The sequence below is a fragment of the Odontesthes bonariensis genome, chromosome 3 (genome assembly GCF_027942865.1).
Source record: "Odontesthes bonariensis isolate fOdoBon6 chromosome 3, fOdoBon6.hap1, whole genome shotgun sequence".
In the NCBI taxonomy this organism is placed as follows: Eukaryota; Metazoa; Chordata; class Actinopteri; order Atheriniformes; family Atherinopsidae; genus Odontesthes; species Odontesthes bonariensis.
The window spans coordinates 23,291,331-23,314,330 of record NC_134508.1 but is presented as its reverse complement, the minus strand read 5'-3'; the positions used below and the strand labels follow the sequence as shown (position 1 = coordinate 23,314,330).

Genomic DNA, 23,000 nt, shown 5'->3' with positions numbered 1-23,000 from the left:
GAAGGCAGAAATATTTAAAGAAAATAATGAAACTGTAAACCTACTTGTAAACAACAAGTATAGAGTTAAAATATAAAGAGTACATAGCAGCTCTTAAGAGTTCTATAAATGTATGTTTACAGTATTAATTTAGGTTCATTTTCAACTTAAATGTGAGGAAAATGTGCTAAATATTCAAAATTTGTACACCACAGCTTAACTACATTTTTACATTTGGCACCCTATACAAGGATAAACATGCAAACTTGTTTTGAGTATGTTGGTGGCATCAAACTTACATCTTTTTTTTAATTTTTTCTAAATATAATTAAACTGCTTAGTGAACAGTATGAAAACCATCTCATAGCATTAAATAAAGGTTAAAAAACAACAACAACACATAATACAGATTGAGGTTTTTTTATTTTTTTATTTCATTCTGGAAATAGGGATTTGTGCAGCATATAGCGGTCATTTATTAGATACTCGTTTCTTGATAATTTTGTAACACATGTTTGAAATATGCAGAAAGAAAAGCATGACCATTAGCATGTCATTAATCAAGTTCATGACAGACACTCAAAAAAAAACGAGTTCATGTTAGTAACAGGCTGTGGCGTTTGCCATATTTTTTCTTCTCAAAAGTATATTATAAAAATCAGTCATAACGGTTCCTTGTTAAAGTTTTGCAACGAGGAAATCATTCAGAGATCTCTGCAGGGCAGCATCAGCTGAAACGAGCCAGCAGCGCATCGACACAGGAGAGGCAACACTGTAGTCAAAAGCAGTGGAACTACAAAAGAACAAACAAAAAGGAGGTCAATTTACTTTTCCACTCTTAATCTCTCTTAATTAATTAACTCTTAATTAAAAAGTAGAACATTCAAATGTACAAAAAATATACCTTGTAGCGTAAAACTCTTGATCTTCAATCTTGACTTTTGTGACGGAATTTTGTTGAACCTCCTCATACACTGCTGGCTTCAAAGCTGCACACAAAGTCCAACAACAGCACAAGATATGACACTTCACCAGGACTGTCTCGGTAGCAACCGACACCACTGTGTGGAAACCTTGTTTCAAGGAACTATTGACCTAATATCATATCATGCAAGCAAATGTTTCACTTTTCAAGCATTGCGGAGATGTACACACAAACACATTTTTCACCCACCTAAAATTCCTTCAATGTCATCAGCAGATGACCTCTGTCTTAGGACCGGCCAATAGAATTCTTTGCCGTCCTTCGTGTGAATTAGGATGACAATGCGGATGTCGTCAGCTGCAACATCTATTTCGTTGTTCCGCCTGATTATTGTCGCACTGCAAAGATACACACACCACCTTTGAATTAACTTATCCTTTAAGATGTTTTTATCGAATTTTAAAAGAGGAATTCAGTAGAAGTAAAATCCCAAGATCCTCCATGGAGAAGATTTTTACTAACCAAAAACGTGACAGGTCGTTATTTTAAGCATTACTTTATACAGCAAATTGTACAATTGTGTATCGCCATCAAACAACAACAAATTGACATTTTAAATATCACGAGTGATAAGGACTATTTAGATCTGCGACTGGTTAATCAGTCTGTATGCTAACATATTAGCAATTATGTTTCTTTGCTTTCTTATCAATAGTGTTATTGTAAGGAAAGCTACTGGTCACCAAAATGGATCATTAAGTTCCAAGTGCATCACCTCATATCTCTGTCTTCAGGCCCCCTCTCATACTGACATGTGTTGTATATCCATTTAAAGAGGAAGGTCTGGTGTAAAAATGTTCACATTTAGGATTGTTTAAGTGTGCTAATAGTGATGGCAACTCTTTTGAAAACTTTTACCAAACTGAACTAACATGATTAAACAGAGAAGGGAGTGTGGCGATGTGTGCTGGTGGCTTTGAAGGCAGCAACAAGAAACACAACAGTTTCCTTCTTATGTTGGAACAAACTTTCTTCATCCAAAATGAGCAAATTGATCGGACCATTTCAGTCAGGACTTTAAAGATATTGCAGTTTCTCTGTGTTCCGATGGTTATGCCCTAAAAACCATCTAATTTACAATTTTATATTTCTTAGGATAAGACTGCAATTGACACACAACTAAGTCTAGTAATGAGAAGAAAGGAGGACTATATCACAGGAATAGTTCAATAGTTCCCTCAATAGTGGAAACTGTCTGTGTTCTTACCAGGTACACCGTGCATAGTGCTTGCCAGTGGGCGACTAGGACAATTTAAACAAAAGTTCAGACCATAGCATTGCAAAGTCACCTTCCAGCTGTGAAGAGATCCTGTCCAGTGTGATGTGTCACGGTTTGTCCCTCTTGGACTTTGATTCCCAGTGTGTTAAACTCAACATGCAGGTCAGTTTTGAGATGGATGACAATCTTTTGAAAGCCCCCATTTGTTACAGAATCCAGTTCACCATTCACATACAGCCCTGGTACAAAAGAGACCAAATGAAAGTCAACACCATACTGGACATAAGCATAGAAATAACTTATCTTTTATTAAAGATCAAGTTTGTTGACTGCGTAGTTTGAAGTTATGGTGTGTGACAATTGATTACATTATTAAAAACGAGTTGTATGTAATTGTTTGGCTCAATCAGTTGTTGTGTTTTCATTACCTTAGAGCCAAATCGATTCAAATCTATTAGCAATGCCGGTCCTTCTACATCACAGACTGCCACATGTGTAGTCAAAAAGGTGCGGAGGACTATTTTTCTTCAGTTTTCATAGATCTGATTGTTTGTTACTGATACTAGATCTGGCAACAGTGGATATTGTGTTGACAGGATGCAAGATGGTTATTACCTCCAACTTGATCACAATATGTTAGTAATTGATACACAGTGTTCCTGAAAATGGTGTCGGCACAAACAGAGACGTTACTGACCCCTGCTGGGATGGTGAAGGAGTTTAAGGAGGACAGCTCCACTGACATCAAAGCAAAGTGGAGGAGACTGAGTCTCAGTTTTAATCAAAAACCTGTGGGAAAGGGGAACTAGAGAGACAGAGACACACAACACAAGCATGAAATCAGAAAGTCAGAAATGCATGGATGTGTAGAACAAATTGACAGAATATCAAATATTTGCTTAATCATTTGTTTGAGAGTCCTTTGATTCTCCTGTCACATTTGCAGCCACTCAGAAGTGGACCCCAGGGAAACCAGCAAGGAGCCAGGTCTTTATTGCTATCCAAGTGGTTGTTTCTGGGTCTTTCTGCCTTTATTTTTGTAAAATGCAGCTGGACTAGGACTAGTTCTGATGAACGCTTGCCCTCAAAAACTTGAGAGTTGCTTCTGCAAAGTGTTTTGATGATTGTTCTGTAGTGGGGAAAACTGGCTATTAAGCTTGGCTCTTTATACACTTCATCTGAATGCTTCTGTCTTCTGTGACATCCTCAATAAACACATTTAACCCAATACTAAATGAAGCCCTTCCTGCCCATGCCAACAAATGTCTTTAGACCATTAGCCACAGACTTCACATATTTTTTCTAGGTATAGTTTGGTCTTAGTTTCTTGTTTTTAAAAATGCTACCCCAGAGTCAGTTGAATTTCTATGATGTTTTACCTGTCTAGCTATCTAATCTGGCCTGTTTATGCTAAAGACTTAAGAATGATTTCCATGTCTTCCCTCTGGAGAGAGTTATTCACATGATTGAATGTTTGGATGGGTGTTTCTTTAACAGTGTCCAGCAGTCATGTTTGTCTCTCATGGCATGGACATCCAGGCCTTTTCATGTTGCCAGGCTCACTTGAATGTTCTTTTTTTCTCAGAATGAACTAAACTGCCGATCTATCTGATGAAAGGCCCGTCTACTTCCTTTGAAGGCTCACCAACAGAGTTCACTCTCACAGCTTACAACTGTAAATATCAAATGTGTAATCATCTTCAGTCCTCTTAAACAGATGAGGAGATAATAAAGTAAAAGCTCACGCCTGTCAGGGAAGAAGCTTTTAATTAACATGTCTAACAACTTTTTTAGAACCTGAAAAAGATTGTTCTATATTATATTATAAGATATATAAGTCATTTCAAAAACCTTACACCAGCTTGGATAAAAACACCCTTTAAATGAATGCTGAATTCCCAATTCCTCATTGTAACTGAGGGACTAATAAAATATTATTTAATTTCATTGACATTTTATTAGATATTAACATTTGTGTTTAAAATATAAACAGGTGGTAAAGTATACCATTAATCATATCTTATTAATACTTTACCAAATGTTGGTCTCACAACAAGGAGGAAATCTTTTGAAGGTCTTGGTGCTTCAGTCCTCATAGGTTGAAAATCTGTAAACAAAATTACAGAGCAGACACTGATCACGCCTCAATATGAAGGAGCCTTGAATATTAAGAGAAGATTGTATTGACTGAGGAGGATTTAGATTAAATGGACATACATGTTTTGAGAACTAACCACAACCATGTATCACAATTACTGACTTTTTTTTCTTTTATGTAGTTTTTGCAGAATATGCTTATTGGAGGATATTTTATTCCCTTAAAAAAACATTAGACTCTTTGTCTCTTTTTTTGACAAAGAAAAAAGTAAAAAAAAAAAAACATTCCATGAGTTGCTGTTTCATGAAATATTCATACCTGCTTTTCCAAAATTAAAATTTGGGTATGAAATATAGAAAGAACATGAAAAAACATAAAAACATACTGTACGCACACCTACCCATTCACAGATAGGTGTGTCTGAACTTTTGACTGATGCTTTATAATAATAGCCATACCTATGCAGCCTTGAACAATTATTCACCCCCTTGGTATTTTCCCCATTTGTTTGTTATTTAAATGTATACGTAACGTCCAGACGGACGTGTTGAAAGGATGGACCGAAAGAAGATCAGCGAACAGCTGCTTTATTAAACAGAACAGGTTACTGTCAGCCGTAACCCCGTAAAAAAAAGAAGCAGTCAGTCTCAGTGCCTCCTCCACTGGTCTCCGGTCACCGGAGCCGCACCCTAACGAACAGGCTCCCGTCACTCACACACTCTTGTCCCGCCCCCTTGCCTCTCTCATCCACTCACACGCCCACCTCAGCCCTAAAGGCATTCAGTATAACCCACACAGAAATGAACTACAGAACATTCCTCTCCTTTTTCTTCAAGGACTGAACATTTTCCAAGGACTGTGGTAACAACAGAACACGCTGGGCATTAGGATCAACATCAGTGCCACACGGCTAAGAATAGCACATCCGTTGTTTGAAAGTGAATCGTAATGACTAGTCTTTTCCAAGGTTTTGTGGTGATAATGTTTAGAAAGTAAGGTTAATATGAGATGAATTGATTTTAGTTATTGTTTTGCATCCAAACTAACCATCCTCCTGTCTTTAACTTGGCACCTTCACCTACACTATATTGCCAAAAGTATTCACTCATCTGCCTTTACACGCATATGGACTTAAATGACATCCCATTCTTAATACGTAGGATTTAATGACGTCGGCCCACCCTTTGCAGTTATAACATCTTCAACTCTTCTGGGTAAGCTTTCCACAAGGTTTAGGAGTGTGTTTATGGAAATTGTTTTACATTCTTCCAGAAGCGCATTTGTGAAATCAAACTCTGATGGACGAGAAGGCCTGGCTCGCAGTCTCCGCTCTAACTCATCCTAAAGGTGTTCTATCGGGTTGAGGTCAGGACTCTGTGCCAGTCAAGTTCTTCCACACCACACTCGCTCCTCCTTGTCTTCATGGACCTGGCTTTGTGCACTGGTGCGCAGTCATGTTGGAACAGGAAGGGGCCATCCCCAAACTGTTTCCACAAAGTTGGGAGCATGAAATTGTCCAAAATCTCTTGGTATGCTGAAGCATACACTAATGCACCTTTAAGTTCTGTTAAGGGGCTCTGCAAATAATTCTTTAAGAATCAATATTGTCTCTTTTCTTTACTTTAAAAAATATTTTTTGCCTTCAAAGCAGTAGGCACGTTGTGTTGACCAGTGATATAATTGCCCTACGTCCCTGCCACAAAATAAAAATGCCAAAGGGGATGAATAATTTTTCAAGGAACTGCTGTTAAAGTTTTCCGTTAAAATGTTCCGTCAAACTTGATTGCAAACATTCCTCCCAGACTTATATGATATAAGTCAAACAGTTACTTGTTTGTGCCAAAATTACATGATTAAAAGAATGACTTAGAAATAGTGGGGGGGGGGAGAAACATTAACCTCGTTGAGTCTTTTGTCTCCTAGAAGACATTTTAGGTTCCCATTGCGTTCCTAAAACGAAATCACACACACACACAGCTGGTTAGAATAGAATGTTCTCAACTTGGTGAAACAGGATGAAGAATGGACTAAAACCGGCTATCAGTATCTTAGAGATACTTTCTCCAAGCAGCAGCACACAAAGACATTTGAAGCATACAAGAACGGTTTGATCTTTGTGCAGGACAATGCTGCAACACACTTATCCAATTACTCAACTCGTTGACTAACCAGAGAAGGCCTCAAAGGTGATAATCTGATTAAAGACATTTTTCAGGTCGTATTGAAATATGAGATCTACAGTGAGGCACATCCGTTGTACAGTTTATGGGAGGCTGCAGCGATAGAGCTAAAGTTGATCATCAATACTTACCCCATCTCCAAAAAAGTTGAGATGTTGCAAAATGTAATCCTAAACCGAAAGCTATGATTTTCAAATCTCATAAACCAATGTTTGAATCATAATAGAACATAGAAACATATCAAATTATGAAAATTAGACATCTATCTATCTCATAAAAAATAACAGCTTATCTTGAATTTGAATGGCAGCAACACTTTTCAAAAGAAGTTTTAACAACAGTTTCGTAAACGTCTATGAACTGAGGACACCGGTTGCTGGATCTGTGCGAGAGGAATGTTTGGATTCTAGCTACTAAGTGCTGGGTTTGGGTTTCCTTAGTTCCATCCATCCATCCATTTAATCCAACAGGGGGGGCTGCGGCCTATCTCAGCAGTACACCCTGGACAGGTTGCCAATCCATCACAGGGCCACACAGAGACAAACGAGACAAACAACCACACACACACTCACACTCACAGGGACAATTTTAGAGACACCAATTAACCTAACATGCATGTTTTTGGATGGTGGGAGGAAGCTGGAGAGAACCCCCACATTCACAGGGAGCAAACTCCACACAGAAAACCGAACCTGGAACCCTCTTGCTGTGAGGCGACAGTGCTAACCACTACACCACGTGCACCTGGTTTCCTTAGTTGTATTTGGCATTTCATGGTGTATCAAATGTTTTCACTTAGGGAAATATCTGTACTGGAGGCAGGCCAGTGCAGCACTCAGACTCTTTAACTGCAAAGCCATTCTGATGCCGTATGCAGTGTGTCTTGCTGAAATACACAAGGCCATATGTTGTCTGAAGTTTTCCTGAGTCCATGCAGTGATTCCCATGACAAAAGATAGGGCCAAAGATAATGATCATCCAATATCAATTTTCCCCATGTCCCTTTCCCAAAGAGATGTCTCCAGATTCTCTGAATCTATTGATGATATTGTACAATGTAGATGATGAAATATTAAAAAAATATTGGTTTATGAGGTTTGAAAGTCATTGGATTCTCAACTTTTCTGGAATTTGGGTAAGTAAAAGAATTGTAATGTACTTATTTATTCAATATACTTTATCACAAAGGGGATAAATGATGAGGATGAATATTCATAAACATGGTGGATTGACTACATTTTACTAGTTCAACAATAGAGTAATTCCTGATAAATACAAGTCTCCTGTTAATAATGTATGCAGTGTACATTGGTAAAGCAGCCTTGTCAAACAGTTTTGCAGAGTTTGAACCAACATCATAACAGAACACCTATATAAGATGTGTCTTACCTCCAGTAGGAAAATAACTTGAGTAGGTTATCTTGTGAATTGGTTCGAAAAAAAGAATAAACATGATAACTTGATATGAAGCTTCAGTTTTCACAATCTGTTTATTTTGTGTTTTTTTCTGCCTGGTTTCAGTGTTGCCATTTCCTCATCTCTTTCCTCAGTTAGCTGTCAGTCATCATCTCCACTCCCTTCACATGTGTTCTGATATCCTCAGCTGCAGTCATTCCCTAATCCCTCTCCCCACAGTATTTAGTCTCCTGGTTTTTCCTCAGCATTTGTCAGATCCTCACCGTTTCTAACCCCTTGGCTTGTACCTTTTCCTTGAGTAAAGCCAGTCTGAAATATTCTTTATATTGTGTTTTTGTTTTCCCCTGTCATTTTTTGTATTTCCGTTTTTGCCGTGTCTTTTGTTTTATAATAAACTAGTTGCCATTCATTCTATCATCTGACTCTCACTGGTTTCTGCACTTGGGTCCTCTTTCCTCGCCACCGCCTACACCCGTGACACCAAATGTTTACTGAAATAAATATGTTCACTTTGAAATAACAGTGGACTGTTTAATGACATTGCTACATGTTAAAATGCAGTATTAATGGTACAGACAGTTTATAAGTAGTTACTCTATGTATCTCCAACTTGGTCCAGATAGGAAAGCGATGTTAAATAGCATCTGTTGGGTTGTGAGTTTGGACCAACATCATAACAAAGCACTTATCTGTAATATTGCATACCTGGGTCATCAAATGCATCCTCTTCATAATCAAGAAATGAAAAAGAAAAGAGATGATAACGTGTTATGAAGCTTAAGTTGTACACTGAAATAACAATTGACTGTAAATTAGCGTGCACCCTCCAAACTGAGTGGTTGAAAGGGACAACCAGATCTGGTGATAAGTGGGTGTTCTGGTAAAACACATTCGAAATTCTGTTTTCTTTGTGCATTTAAAGATCATTTAAAATTGACTTAAAGGGGACATGCTGTGGACAATCACTTTTTTTTTTTTTTTTTACCTGGGAGCAAATATTAGGGTGTCTAAAGTCACCAGCAAATGAAAAACTCCCCTAAAACATAAATCTGACAGTTGTTTACGTGTTTAAATGTACACACTGGTAATCCACATATTTTCCTGATTACTACACTGGGTCATTTTTCATTATTTGAACATAGATGAGATCTGTTTGGTTGTGAATGAGTTTGTGGATAGTCACTCATTTCAAAACTGATTAACTCTGTGACCATGTAAAACATTTTGTGCAGAGTTAGAGCCAACATCATATGTGTAATTATTAATTTGCCATACTTCTCTCAGAATACATACCAGATAAACCAAGAAGTCCTATTGAAAAAGAAAAAAAGAGAATAAGATGTTATTAAGGTTCAGCTGTTTACTGAAATACAGGGTGCTTGCACAAGTCTTGAAAGTCTTAATAAGTATGGAATTTTGAAGCACTGTTTTCCAGACCTTGAAAAGTCTTGAATTTTGTGTGAAAGTCTTAATAAAGTATGGAAAATAAATGTATGGTAGCATTTTACAGTATGCTCAAAGGCATTGTGAAATGAGAAATAGGAAGGTAGGCTATAAAACTATAATTTTACTAACTGGTCACGTACTGTATTAGCCTAATGGGATGAGATGTGAGTGAAGACACTGAATTCTACATACATTCATCCACCCATTCATTCATTTTTTTTCATAGATAGTTTTTGTGACACTTGTTTGATGTGAAATTCATGTACTTGTGATTTTCATGTTTTGAAACGTTTTCATCAGTAAAAGCATAATTTACTGTGAATAATGCATTTGTTCATTGAATACTAGCCTATAAAAATGAACATTTCTAATAAACACAGTCGGTACAATCTCACCCAATGAAGTAGGCACACAAGTTACAAGTACATAAAGTTAAGGTTTTGGGGGGAAAAAAAGTATCAGTTTTAAAAAAGTCTGGAATTTTAAATTGGAAAAAGAGCAAGCTCCCTGAAATAACAATGTTCACTTTGAAATAACAACAGACTGTAAATTAGCATGCATCCTCACACAAACCCTGGCAGTTTTTTTTATTGCCCCTTTGTTTGAAAGTTCTTCATTTAACAAAAACATTCTGATTTTCATTTCAAAATGACATCACTCCTCGGGTAAAATGTAAGTATCTGACAAACATCGTCATGTTTTTAGAAAAAATATGTAGGCCTCCAAGCACAATTGTTTAATGACATTAATATATGCTACATGCTTAAACGCAGTAATTAATGGTACACACGCATTAATAGTTACTCCATATACCTCCAACTTGGTCCAGATAGGAAATCAATGTTTACTAGCATCTGTTGCTAATATTCAAATGTTCTAAAATATAGTTGCTTATTCACTGGGTAAACTAACTACAATTGTATTAATTCAACAATACAGTAATTCCTGATGAATGCAAGTCACCTGTTAATAATGCATGCAGTGTACATTGGTAAAGCAGTCTTTTCTCAGCATCAGTTGTATCAGAAATGTACACACTGGTAATCCACATATTTTCCTGATTACTACACTGGGTCATTTTTCATTATTTGAACATAGATGAGATCTGTTTGGTTGTGAATGAGTTTGTGGATAGTCACTCATTTTAAAACTGATCAACTCTGTGACCATGTAAAACATTTTGTGCAGAGTTAGAGCCAACATCATATGTGTAATTATTAATTTGCCATACTTTTCTCAGGATACATACTAGATAAACCAGGATGTCCTATTGAAAAAGAAAAAAAGAGAATAACATGTTATGAAGGTTCAGCTGTTTACTGAAATAACAATGTTCACTTTGAAATAACAACAGACTGTAAATTAGCATGCATCCTCACACAAACCCTGGCAGTTTTTTTTATTGCCCCTTTGTTTGAAAGTTCTTCATTTAACAAAAACATTCTGATTTTCATTTCAAAATGACATCACTCCTCGGGTAAAATGTAAGTATCTGACAAATTATTTATCATGGTTTATTTATTTATTTTCGTTTAGCCATAGCTAATATCAACAGCTTAGGTAACAAAGATTAGGTTTACAGATTTATTGCTGTTACTTTTTTAAAGTTTAGCATTATTGTTACGACATTACTTTGCCAGTTGAAACTTTCTACTTGCACAGTTACGTTTGTGTTATTGGGACAACCCACAGCTGTGTGGATGAGGTGCGTTTTCAACATGACATCAGTCTTCTCCTCACTCTCGTAGCTACACTGGATACAGTGTACCCCTCTCAGTGTGTAAACATTCCATCATCGTCATGTTTTTAGAAAAAATATGTAGGCCTCCAAGCACAATTGTTTAATGACATTAATATATGCTACATGCTTAAACGCAGTAATTAATGGTACACACGCATTAATAGTTACTCCATAAACCTCCAACTTGGTCCAGATAGGAAAGCAATGTTTACTAGCATCTGTTGCTAATATTCAAATGTTCTAAAATATAGTTGCTTATTCACTGGGTAAACTAACTACAATTGTATTAATTCAACAATACAGTAATTCCTGATGAATGCAAGTCACCTGTTAATAATGCATGCAGTGTACATTGGTAAAGCAGTCTTTTCTCAGCATCAGCTGTATCAGATATGTACACACTGGTAATCCACATATTTTCCTGATTACTACACTGGGTCATTTTTCATTATTTGAACATAGATGAGATCTGTTTGGTTGTGAATGAGTTTGTGGATAGTCACTCATTTCAAAACTGATTAACTCTGTGACCATGTAAAACATTTTGTGCAGAGTTAGAGCCAACATCATATGTGTAATTACTAATTTGCCATACTTTTCTCAGGATACATACTAGATAAACCAGGATGTCCTATTGAAAAAGAAAAAAAGAGAATAACATGTTATGAAGGTTCAGCTGTTTACTGAAATAACAATGTTCACTTTGAAATAACAACAGACTGTAAATTAGCATGCATCCTCACACAAACCCTGGCAGTTTTTTTTATTGCCCCTTTGTTTGAAAGTTCTTCATTTAACAAAAACATTCTGATTTTCATTTCAAAATGACATCACTCCTCGGGTAAAATGTAAGTATCTGACAAATAATTTATCATGGTTTATTTATTTATTTTCGTTTAGCCATAGCTAATATCAACAGCTTAGGTAACAAAGATTATGTTTACAGATTTATTGCTGTTACTTTTTTAAAGTTTAGCATTATTGTTACGACATTACTTTGCCAGTTGAAACTTCCTACTTGCACAGTTACGTTTGTGTTATTGGGACAACCCACAGCTGTGTGGATGAGGTGCGAATAATTGTGTTACTCACGTGAGGTATGTTGCATATTTGGTGCCGACATTGCCAAACCAAACCCTCCTTGCCTGTTGTGTGGGGTTTCACCCTCCTTGGGTTTGTGAAGCACATCGGTGCTCTCACCCTGAGGTTTGGTGACCACCATGGATGTGAGTGGGGTCACAAAACTGTACTTCAGGGACAGCTCCAAGGCTTCTTTCTTCACTTCCTCTCTCTCAGATCCAGATAACAACAGCCTGTGTAAAAAATATATATATATTGATAAAGAATTGGGCTGAGCTCACATATTCTCTGAAAAGCTTTCAGCTGATGCAAAATGCTGCAGCCAGAGTTCTGATGAGAACTAACAGCAGAGATCATATTTCTCCAGTTTTAGCTTCTCTTCATTGGCTCCCTGTTAAATTCAGAATAGAATGTAAGATTTTTCCCCTAACATATAAAGCTCTTAATGACCGAGCTCCATCATATCTTAAAGATCTCATTATAAGATGTTTTCCTATCAGAGCACTTTGCTCCCAAACTGCAGGTTTATTTGAGGTTCCCAGAGTTTCTAAAAGTAGAATGGGAGGCAGAGCCTTCAGTTATCAGGCCCCTCTCTTGTGGAATAAGCTGCCAGTAAATGTCCGGGAAGCAGACACCCTTTCCACTTTTAAGACCAGGCTTAAAACTTTCCTATTTGATAAAGCTTATAGTTAGGGATGGCTCAGGTGAACCTGAAACATCCCATAGTTAAACTGCTATAGGCCTAGACTGCTGGGGGGCCTCATCTGTCACACCTTTCCTCACTTTACTCTCTTTTTCCCCGTTTAATTTCTCAAATTATATTATGTACATGTTATTGTGGTCATTAGCTTGTGTTTCCCTGTTCCAACAGGTATCCTTTGAATGGTGTTACAGGGTTTGGTGTCCCCTCTTTCTGTCTTCTCAAACCCAAGCTGGTCGAGGCGGATGGCCACCCTTCCTGAGTCTGCTTCTGCCAGAGGTTTCTTCCTGTTTATATTTATATTTATAAAAGAGAGTCGTTCCTTTCCACAGTCGCCTCAGGCACGCTCAGGACGGGAGATTGGACTGAAGACAAGTTTCGGCACAATATTTGTGTTTCCTTAGCTACAAATTTTTTTTTTTAATTGGCTTTATATGAATGAATTGGATTATTTTGAAAATAATTATGATTACAATTAATTGAATTCCAATTGGCTTGAATTGGACTTTATTATTTAAGTGCCTTGAGATGACTGAATTGAATTGAATTGAATTGATTAAGTTAATCAAGATATCTATATATTATTATGTATTTTAATATCACTTCATCTTTTGTTTCAAAGCATCCCAGATGCAAACATTACTGTAATAATTGTATATTTTGAAACTTCAGGGACTCTTCTAGCTATCTAGATAGCTACAATATCTGTCGTGGTGTCACTGATGATATTACATGAGCACCCAGCCTCTCTCCTTCCACCTGCCTGGTGTTTGAGTGCTATGTTCAGGCTCCAAATTTGGTTTCACTGGATATGCCTGGGTAAAACTAGTGGGGCTCCAGCACAGTCTCAAATCAACTGAGATACAGATTGCTGGTCAGAGGCAGAGTACTTCATTTTCTGTTGCCACTCAGTGTCATGAATATGAAGTTTCCCTCTGCCATAATAGACAGATAAATTCAACTACCTCGGCATCTTATCATTTCTAATCCATGCCTGTGAAAAGTTTGCACTGTGGAACAACACAGCCACACATTTGGGACTCTTCTTGCAGCAGTGAGTAATCCTTTCTGCCAGCAAGTCTATGATACTAAGATAGAAATGAGAAGCTTGCTTTTAGTTGCTTTTAGTGTGATATTTAAGACTTTAAGAGCGGTAAGTCTGCCATAATTTACGATGAAAACTGCCTGTATGTCCAAAAAAGGTAAGCTATATATATATGGCCAAACCCAGGTTTTACCTGTAGCAGAGAGCCCCCTGGTGGATTTATACAGTAAAGCAGGTTTAAGGAGTACTTTAATTGTGTGAATGCTCGGCCAGCATATTGTTTTCCTATATCCACAAGCTTTTGAAATTTTTTATTCGAGCGTTGTTTTTTTTTCATGTAACAACTCCTCCATACTTTAAGCTATTAAAACCACTTAAATTTTAAAACTCTCAGGTCGCTAAAGAGATAAGTGCCATGACTTTTTGTCTCTCTAACTTTTTTCTAACGTTTTTTTAATTATCAAGCATTCAAAAAAAATAAAACATTTAAACTGTTCAAATGTTTGGATAATCCTTGATTTTTGGGCGGAGATTTTGTTGCATCATGAATGAGTGTGTCTTTCTATCCTATAACTACTTCAGCTACGACACCATCTGGTTTTGAGCTGATTCCATCAATACTTTTTACTGCTGTTACAAAGGAGCATTCTTCTAGTTCGGACTTGTCTTTTGTGATGTAGAATTGTTGCTGTTTTCTTAATGGGCCCTGTGGTTATGAATTACTACATCACCTCTACTATTCAGAATGCTAATTGTGCATGGAGCCACATGTACTTTTGGATTTTGTGTAAAATGAAATAAGCATTAAGTCAATTCTGTAAAGTTTATCTGCTATGTTGCTCTTAGCTTAAATGCTGGAATAGTGTCTGTGACATTCTTAGGGTAAGTAGTTTGGTTAAGCTGTCACAATTATTAAGTCTTAGCATTAGAGATTGATTGAGATAGCTAATGCAACATTACTTTCCCTTCAGTTACTTGGATGTTATTTTAGGATACCAAATGCATCTGATATTTTTTCTTTGATCGTCTGTGCAAACCACGCATGTATCTGAAGTTCAGAATGGAAGAGGATTGTATCTCTGCACTGGTTCAATAAACTCCTGTTACACATTTGAGAGGAGTTCTGGTTACAGCCTAACTTCTTCATTTAACTGGATCACCATCCTTGTACCAGTATACATGCTCAGGAGGAGAATCGAATTGTTGACTGAAGTATTTCTGACACTGTTAGCTCTGTGAGTAAATGTTTAGGTCTAACTTTCTATGTCAGAGATCATCTTATATGTAAGCTTAGTATGAATTACATTGTATTTTAGTTACCTGAATTGTGATTATGTGAGATGATACTGCGGTTAGAAAAAAAAATCCTTTATTAGAGCAGACCCACTGTCTGCAAATGTCTAAGCGAATGCGAGTTGACTTGTAGTTTTGATGGGATGCTCAGTTGCAATTTAGTGTAGTTGGTTTAACAGTGAAATAATCCCCTTAATAAATAACTGATAACAAGCAAGAACAAAGAGAAAAGATGGCCTGAATCACACTCACTCTTTCTCCAGAAGCTGTTTGACTGTGAGGTAGGCCCAAACCCTCTGGAGGAGGCCTCCAGACGCCGTTTCAGTAGAGGTCACCATGAAAGAGCTTGTGTTCGAAAATGTCACCCTTCTATTCTTCTGTCAGGTTACAAACACATTGTGTTATCAGTACAGAAAGTTCTTTCACAAAGATCTACGAGGTTTGCAGTTGATTGTGTGATATGGACTGATCCTTACTGAAATGCCCACAACTTGTGGAGTGAAGGTCTCAATGTCGTTGTCAGTGATCTCACCGGCCACCACAATCTCAGAACCATTATAATAATAACTGAAGTTAGTCTGGGTTAGATTGGTCCCACCAATATAAATCATTGTCACCTCTGTCAACAGAGGAACCGCCACCTCTTTATAAAAACCCTGTTAAGACACAACATGGTAACAATAAGTGTGTTTAGCCTTGCCACAGTCAACCGGACTCAAATCATACTGATCTCTCACATTTCTACATCAAAAAGTGGAAATGTGGGAAATCACCTGCTAAATAGAGTGTTGGCATCGTGTAGAAAGTACCTTTAGTTGTAAATCAGCATCAGAGTCTTCATAAATCCGTCTCGCCTCGCCACTGTTCTGCAGCGACATTTTCTCAAGGAACTCAAAATTGACATCGAACCCAAAACCAAGACAGTAGAGGGGGAATTTGCCTGCAATGGCCCGTCTTACATTTGACTGAATTTTAGCAGGATTTGTCACCCCTGAAAGGACACAAAACATACCTAGTTAAACTTAAACGTTACTTCCATATTACCATTGAAAACCATCTGAGCCATCCCTGAAAAATGGAATAGAGTGTGTTGTCGTGTTTGAGGGCTTTTTATTCCATCTGTCAAACAATATAAATTGTTTCTCTCTTTCCTCTTATGCACACTGATGGAGCATACTAGTGAGAGATATCAGAATCGCCTTTATTGCCTTTATTGAACTCAAATTACTGTTAACTAATAACATAGCTAACTCTTCTATGGCGTGACAGCTAAACAGTCACCCAGAAAATAGGCTGCAGTGTTAATCTTTTCAGGAAATTACTCTCACGTACAGTGTCTACAAAAAAAACTTTCCAGCCTTTTTAGTTGCTTCTTTTTGTGTCAATAAAGTGCCATTTATAAAGAATTCCTGCAAGTGTGCAGTGCGGTTGTGTTATCTGATAACCTGAGGTTGGGTCTCCATCGGTGAGAAGTATAAGAATAGATGCTGAACCTTCTCTGGGATGTGCATTCAGTAAACGTGTTCCCTCCAGAACTGCTGCATTAATGTTCGTAGCTGAAATTAAAAAAATAAATTTAAATTCCATCCTGCTCCTAAATTTTCATATTCCAAAATATAAATGTTTTCTGAGAAATCTCACATCCTCTGCTTTGAATACTCCTGGCATAACTCTTGGCTCCTTGCAGATTATCACTGGTGGCCCGAACGAGTTCTTGTTTCCAGTGAAGAATTTCATGATCAAAAGTGATAAGACCAAAGAAGTCATCCTCCGCCAGGTCATTCAAAATATGGACTAATGCTGTTCTGGTCTGTGTAAGAAAAAACGTTAGCACAATTTGGTAAGAAACCATTTATTTGTGTTCTTAAATGGTGTACAGATCTGACAAGCTTTTTGTGACTCTACCTGCTGGATTTTTTTACCACTCATTGAGCCACTTTGATCAATAACAAAGACGACATTTTTGGGTATTTGGGGAAGATTAGATGGAGCAAAGTGATGGACAAAGTACCCATCTGATGCCTGTTGAGGGAGTCAAAGAAAAGTTTGATCCATTAAAAGATTGACAAAGAGGCAAAGGAAAATATAGAATCCATTTAAGTAGATTTGCCTAACTCGTGTATTTTTGTATGTCCCCTGCTAATAGACCATATAAGGGTAACAGCTCTCGGGATATTAACAGTGTTACCTTGATTTCTCCCATTCCAGAGTCTCTGTTGACCTCATAGGCAATAATCAGATCTCCATTCAAACCATGTTCTCCACAGTTGCTGCAGGTTTTCTGTTGGTCCTCTGTTGGGTAGAAATACACCCAGGCCTGGAAAACAAATTTTAAAAGGTTTATACAACTGACAGAGAGAAGTCAGTGATTTTACAACTTCATTGTCAATGCACCAGGGTAAATCCTCAAAAGTTCCTTCTGCATGCATATATATTTTTTTTCTTAAGAAGGAAGATATGTACATAGTGTACAGGGCTTTTATTTTATTTAATCCAGATTTTTAGTCACACACAGGTCCCAAAAATAGTCCAAACGTTGTTAAAATCAATGCTATTGAACAACCTATTAAAAATGTACACATTAGATATTTGTTTGTGCACTATATTATTTTGTTTTCTATGAATTTATTTGAATCTCTTTGTATTTTACCACGTCAATGATTATTTTGAATATGTCAAATTTAGCATTGTAATTGTTTACAGGCCTATCATGAAAAAGAAGCTACACGAAACTTCCTTGAAACTATGCAAACACTCACAAAAGATTTTTCATGAAGTCGGAGAGGAAATATTTGCCTTTTCTGTTTTTCAAGCTGCATATATCACAAAGAGAAAATAAAGTGATGCAATAATCATGTTCACAATAATGATGTCACCACTTTTAAACTTTTTATTGTCACTCTGAAAGGTCCAAAAAGATGACCAGAGCTTGTAGATCTGTCCCCGTGAGCAGAATACATTGCTCTTAAAACATTTCTCAGAGTTTTTGGAAAAGACTATGCAATTTTGACTTGGGAGCTCCGAGTTGAGTTCAGTATATAATAGTGAGTATACAGGACACACATTATATAAAAATGAGGATGAGAAATAAGACCGACAGGATCATGTAGTATATGACCTGTAGTTAAATGTTTGTCAAATTAGATAGCAATTGAGCTAAATACGAAACAGAACATAGCATCTGTGTATGCTTTACCTGTTTGTCTACGTGTGTTTTGGTGATGGCATTAGCTAGAGCATTGGTGCTCAGTTCTCCTTTCACATCGATGAAACTGATGCCAGCTTTCTCATGAATGAACACGTCAACCTGGCAGCAAAATAAAGGAAAAAAAGAAGTTCTGACAAAGAAAACCTCTGTCAAGCTAGTTTAGTTTTCCAGAATAATAAACGTACCTTGAAGTCCTTGACGGGCTGCATGGGTCGAGCATGGATTTGCAGCTCGTATTTGCCAAGTGTGCGTTTCAATAATTCCTCATATGTGAGTTCAAAGGTCACCTTTTTGTGAGCAGCCACAGTTACAGAAGTCTTAAATTGCTCCAAGGTTCTCCCAACAGAGCTACAACATGAAGAGAGGTTGTATTAGGCTGAATGTATGTCTATATAGCAGGCATAAGTTCAGAGAGTTGTATTTGTAATACTTTAGAGGCTTGAAGTATATGATATGATATGATATGATATGATATGATAATACAAAGTAGAATAGAATAGAAAAAATACTTTATTCATCCCCCAATGAGGGAAATTCAAAAGTACAGCATATTTATTAAGAAAAAAAGCCAAAATATAAGAAATATGAATATGAAATGAAAATACATTTGTGAATTTAATCGCAAAGAAAACCATTTCTTGCAATAAACAGATCCTTTGATCCATGTACCTCACAATCCCAGCACTTTGGCCACGGGTCACAGCCTGTGTGTACTGCTGCTGAGCTTGCTCCTTGGTTTTTACAACACCATCATACGCTTCACCATCGATAAACCTGCAAGACGAGCATTTGTTGAAATCTCGAGTAGCCTGTGTGATCTCTTAAAAATAACAATAGTGATAATGATATACAGTATTTGATTAACAAATGCCTTTTAATATTAACAGATCATTTTTTTCCTTCTCGTACATTCTGAATTTACTGATGAAGGCATTCTTAGGAATCTGGACATGAAATTCAATTTCCTTTGACTCATCCATGCGATTGGCCACACGGCTTGTGATGACAGTGGTGGCATAACGACTGGTCACTGTGGAGTTGATGTGAAAGCTGTAGATATTCCAGTCATCCTGTATAAACGTAGGAAGCACATTTGAAAAAGAAGATGACTAGCTCGATCTCACTGGCTGATGACCAGCTGACCAAAGATCAAAAAACAATGTGTCGGTCGATGGAATATTATATGTGTAACATCAGACACTCCCCATTCTTGTTATTTTTCACCTAAAATTTGAATTTACCAGAAGCTTTGGATACACTTGTATGCCCTTGTGCCAATTACTTCAAATGCTCATGCGCACACAATGGAAAATGGCACTTCATTACATTTCCTTGTGACTGACTCAATGCTTTTGGTGAGTCCCCACAACATATAAAACATTACTAAAAATCATTTGGCACTGCTTTGTTAACATACTAAAAGTTAACCTCAGTCCAAAACTTCACCCAAATCCAAGTCTTAAACATAAAATTCAATTTATGTGTTGATAATTTTGACCCTGGAGTAAGGATAAAGTACACACAAACACGTTTTTGTTTCTATAACCTTTGCTCAAACCTAGATTTTACGCTAAAATGTAATATCAAACCAGAATTTGACCCTTCATTTGATTTGTTTTTGGTAAAGGAAGTCTTTGACCTGAAAATGAGAATGGGTCATGTCACTGTATCAGCAATTTATGTCCCCACAATGTCTGATATACAGGAATGGACACACATGTTTGTTTGGTTATTGAACATCTGTAACATCAGCCTTGACCCTGACCTAAATGTACCTAAAAATCTACAACCAAGTCTGAACCTGCAAACTCATTCAGCGTGTCAGACAGATAAGAGCAGGCTTAAGTGTCCTCACTGGTTGGTTGGTCCAAAAACTTGAAGTGGTCATGAAACAGATGCAAGGAAATACACACCACTGTGATTCAAACATATATTAATACATATATCAAACACAATATTAACCTCTTTACTCATAAATACCACTTGCTACTGTAAAAAACAACCAATTACTTGACTGACACTAATTCTTAAACCACACAAACACAACACACAAACCATACCTTAAAGCTAAATCATCTTAGTGTTGAAACAGATGTGAAACTGCCAACATTTTAGTGACCACTGGGGTCAAAATTATTTGAAATGTAGTCACTGACAACAAACTGCACAGTCATTTCTGTAATTAGTAACATTGAAAATGTTGCGTCTCATATGAAAAAAGTTGAAGCCACAAGTCTTTCCGTTGCACTAGACTTCCTCATACTATTTAAACATTTCCAAACATTTTTGGTGAAGTTAGAATGCCTTTTGCGCAGTAAGCATTTACAATTGGGTCAGATCAAATTACGAAACACCATTGGTGCAAACTGCAGTTCGCACAATCAACACATGCACTGCTTGTAGTAAGCATATGGCTATTTAATCATTTTATATATAGTTATAGTCATTGTAATTTTATATTTCACACTAATACATTTTATATTTTTTAGTCGCTCTGTAGATCAACACTTTCTGCTGGCTTGCATGAAGGGTCTGAAGAAATGTGTCTGTTGATGTATTCTTTTATCCTCAGTAATACTTTTTATCTGCGTAGAGAGGACTTTGATCTCGGATGTACGCATCGACAACATGAAATCGCCCTGAGGACAGTTAGCCTGTAGGTCCTTCAACCTGCCCTTTCTGTTTATCAGAGGAAAAGTTCAATGTGGTGCAACTGACAGAAAGATGCAGCGACACCAAAAAAGACAATTTCCACATACCAGTTAAATATCCATTTCAAATATAGGTGAAGTACAGTCTGTTTTCTTGCACTAATGTTGTGTGTCCATACCTTGCTTGGTAGCGTGGCAGCCAAAGCCAGCAGAAGCCCAAGGACGGTGAGTTGCGCCACAGCTCTCCCCATGATGCCTTAGACCAGAGTGCAACCTAACCACCTGAAACTATCTGTTAAACTCTAGCAATTGTATGTATGCGGTCTCCTCCTCTTTCAGAAGCCTCCTCACTGCACACATGGCAGAGAGCCCACACACAAACAAACTCCCCCTGCGCTTCCTAAAAAAGGAGAAATTTACCGTAAATGTTATTGTCCGCTTCCCAGCTTTGGTAGGACTAACCAAACTTTTCATGACAAGAAAACACAGCACTAGTTTCAAAATTCAGCTTAAAAATTAGTAACTGTGGAAAACGAATGCTGTTTTTATGAAAGTGAAATAGTGAAAGTGAAATAGTATTGATATATTGATGATATAGTATAGTGTAGAATTTCAGTTGTGCATATGTATTATTTTCACTAGATTTACAAAGCCTTGTATATGTGTGGTTATTTTTTTGAAATCTCGATCATTGTGAAATGATATGCTCGTACTTTAACGTGATTTCCGCTCCTATTTTTATCCATGAACACTTACGGAAACTCCCCTGATTTGTCATTTGCATATCAAGACACGTCGTGTTCACCCCAACTAAACAAGCATAGTAATGAAAGCAACAATTGAACAGAAACAGTTTACCAGGTATAAGACTGAGACATCCAGCAGTAATACAAATAATATAATAAATAACAAATAATAATTAATATAAATTGTTGTCCCATTAGCAGGCAATAATTTTCAGGTCAGAATGCAGTGCAAATGAAACTGAATACTACCACAAAACAAAGGAGCAAATTAAAAGCAGACTTATAAAAGGCTTTAAAAAAAATCAAACCTGTTAAACATGAAATTGGATGTATTAGAAATATCATGCAGGTGGCCAGATGAGAGCCTTGTCATTATGCATTTCAAGATTATGACAGAATCAGAGATAGGAAACAGCAGTGAGAGGTAAAAAAGTTAATAATTGTAGTAGACTGATGCATTTGCCATGCACAGACCTGTTTACCAGTAATGCAAGATGGCAAAGCAGACATCAAGTGTCAGTTTAGGGACAGCTGAAGTAAATGCTCATTATTATCAAACTGAACCTTGATTATCCAAACCTCCAACTTCATAAACATGGCAATCGGTACTATATATACAGGAAGAATTGAGTGAAAATGACTGATAACGATTATGCCGGGTAAACTTTTTAGTGTAACTTCGTTTGAAGAAAAGTCCTGTAAATTTGTTAATCACGTTATCAGAAAGGCTTTTCAGAAAATTGAGAAAAATATTCAATCAAAATACTAATTATTGGAAAAATATGTTCCTGAGAGATTTGAATAAGCAATATATGCCAATTAAAGAAAGTATACAGCAAGAAAGCAAGCATTAAATATAAGACGTGACAAAAGAACATCCTGTGGTGTTGAGGAATAGTTTGGCAAAGACAGGAAAAAAAAACTGAAACAGATAAATAGAAATATCATAAAACAAAAATGTGAAGCTATGCGGGAAGAGAATAGATACAAACAGATAGACAAAGACACAGGCCCACTGAGAAATCTAGCTCGTGGCTTGCTACTGGATTTATAGGTCACTCGCTCTGAGGGTTGCGGTTCAAAGTAAGATGAGGGTTGATCTACTACTGTAGACAACAAAGTATATGCTATATTCTACATGATTTTTTATGAATTTTTATGTTGTAAAGTTGTGAATTTATTTTATCAATGGGGAAATTGAGCAGCCTTGCTT

The 23,000-nt window shown here is 36.9% G+C and overlaps 2 protein-coding genes across 2 annotated transcripts in view; both read right to left on the bottom strand.

Annotated features, from left to right (window-relative positions):
- Window positions 1–383: 383 nt before the first annotated feature.
- LOC142377213 (inter-alpha-trypsin inhibitor heavy chain H3-like) overlaps window positions 384–23,000 on the bottom strand; it is a 60,956-nt gene continuing 38,339 nt past the window's right edge. Inside the window, exons 18-23 of the mRNA XM_075461104.1 lie at window positions 4,219–4,290; window positions 2,881–2,988; window positions 2,254–2,422; window positions 1,154–1,302; window positions 884–968; window positions 384–772 (exon numbers count right to left, since the gene is read on the bottom strand). Of these exons, the coding sequence (XP_075317219.1) occupies window positions 658–772; window positions 884–968; window positions 1,154–1,302; window positions 2,254–2,422; window positions 2,881–2,988; window positions 4,219–4,290 (698 nt within the window). The 3' untranslated portion in view covers window positions 384–657. The remainder of the gene's footprint in view (window positions 773–883; window positions 969–1,153; window positions 1,303–2,253; window positions 2,423–2,880; window positions 2,989–4,218; window positions 4,291–23,000) is intronic.
- On the bottom strand, window positions 15,431–21,380 carry LOC142377214 (inter-alpha-trypsin inhibitor heavy chain H3-like). Its single transcript, XM_075461106.1, has 12 exons — window positions 21,221–21,380; window positions 19,300–19,460; window positions 19,060–19,164; window positions 18,576–18,738; window positions 18,379–18,489; window positions 17,371–17,499; window positions 17,088–17,204; window positions 16,824–16,992; window positions 16,628–16,738; window positions 15,992–16,173; window positions 15,659–15,838; window positions 15,431–15,559 (listed from the first exon to the last, which is right to left on the bottom strand). The coding sequence occupies exons 1-12, from the start codon at window positions 21,290–21,292 to the stop codon at window positions 15,431–15,433; spliced, it is 1,629 nt and encodes a 542-aa protein (XP_075317221.1). The 5' UTR covers window positions 21,293–21,380.

Excerpts from the sequence above, each read along its gene's own strand:
- LOC142377214 (XM_075461106.1), bottom strand. The coding sequence starts at position 21,292 with ATGGGGAGAGCTGTGGCGCAACTCACCGTCCTTGGGCTTCTGCTGGCT. Across the intron at positions 18,490-18,575 it reads AGCCCGTCAAGGACTTCAAG|GTTGACGTGTTCATTCATGA; the intron begins GTACGTTTATTA and ends TTTTGCTGCCAG. Across the intron at positions 15,839-15,991 it reads ATGCTGATTTACAACTAAAG|GGTTTTTATAAAGAGGTGGC; the intron begins GTACTTTCTACA and ends GTGTCTTAACAG.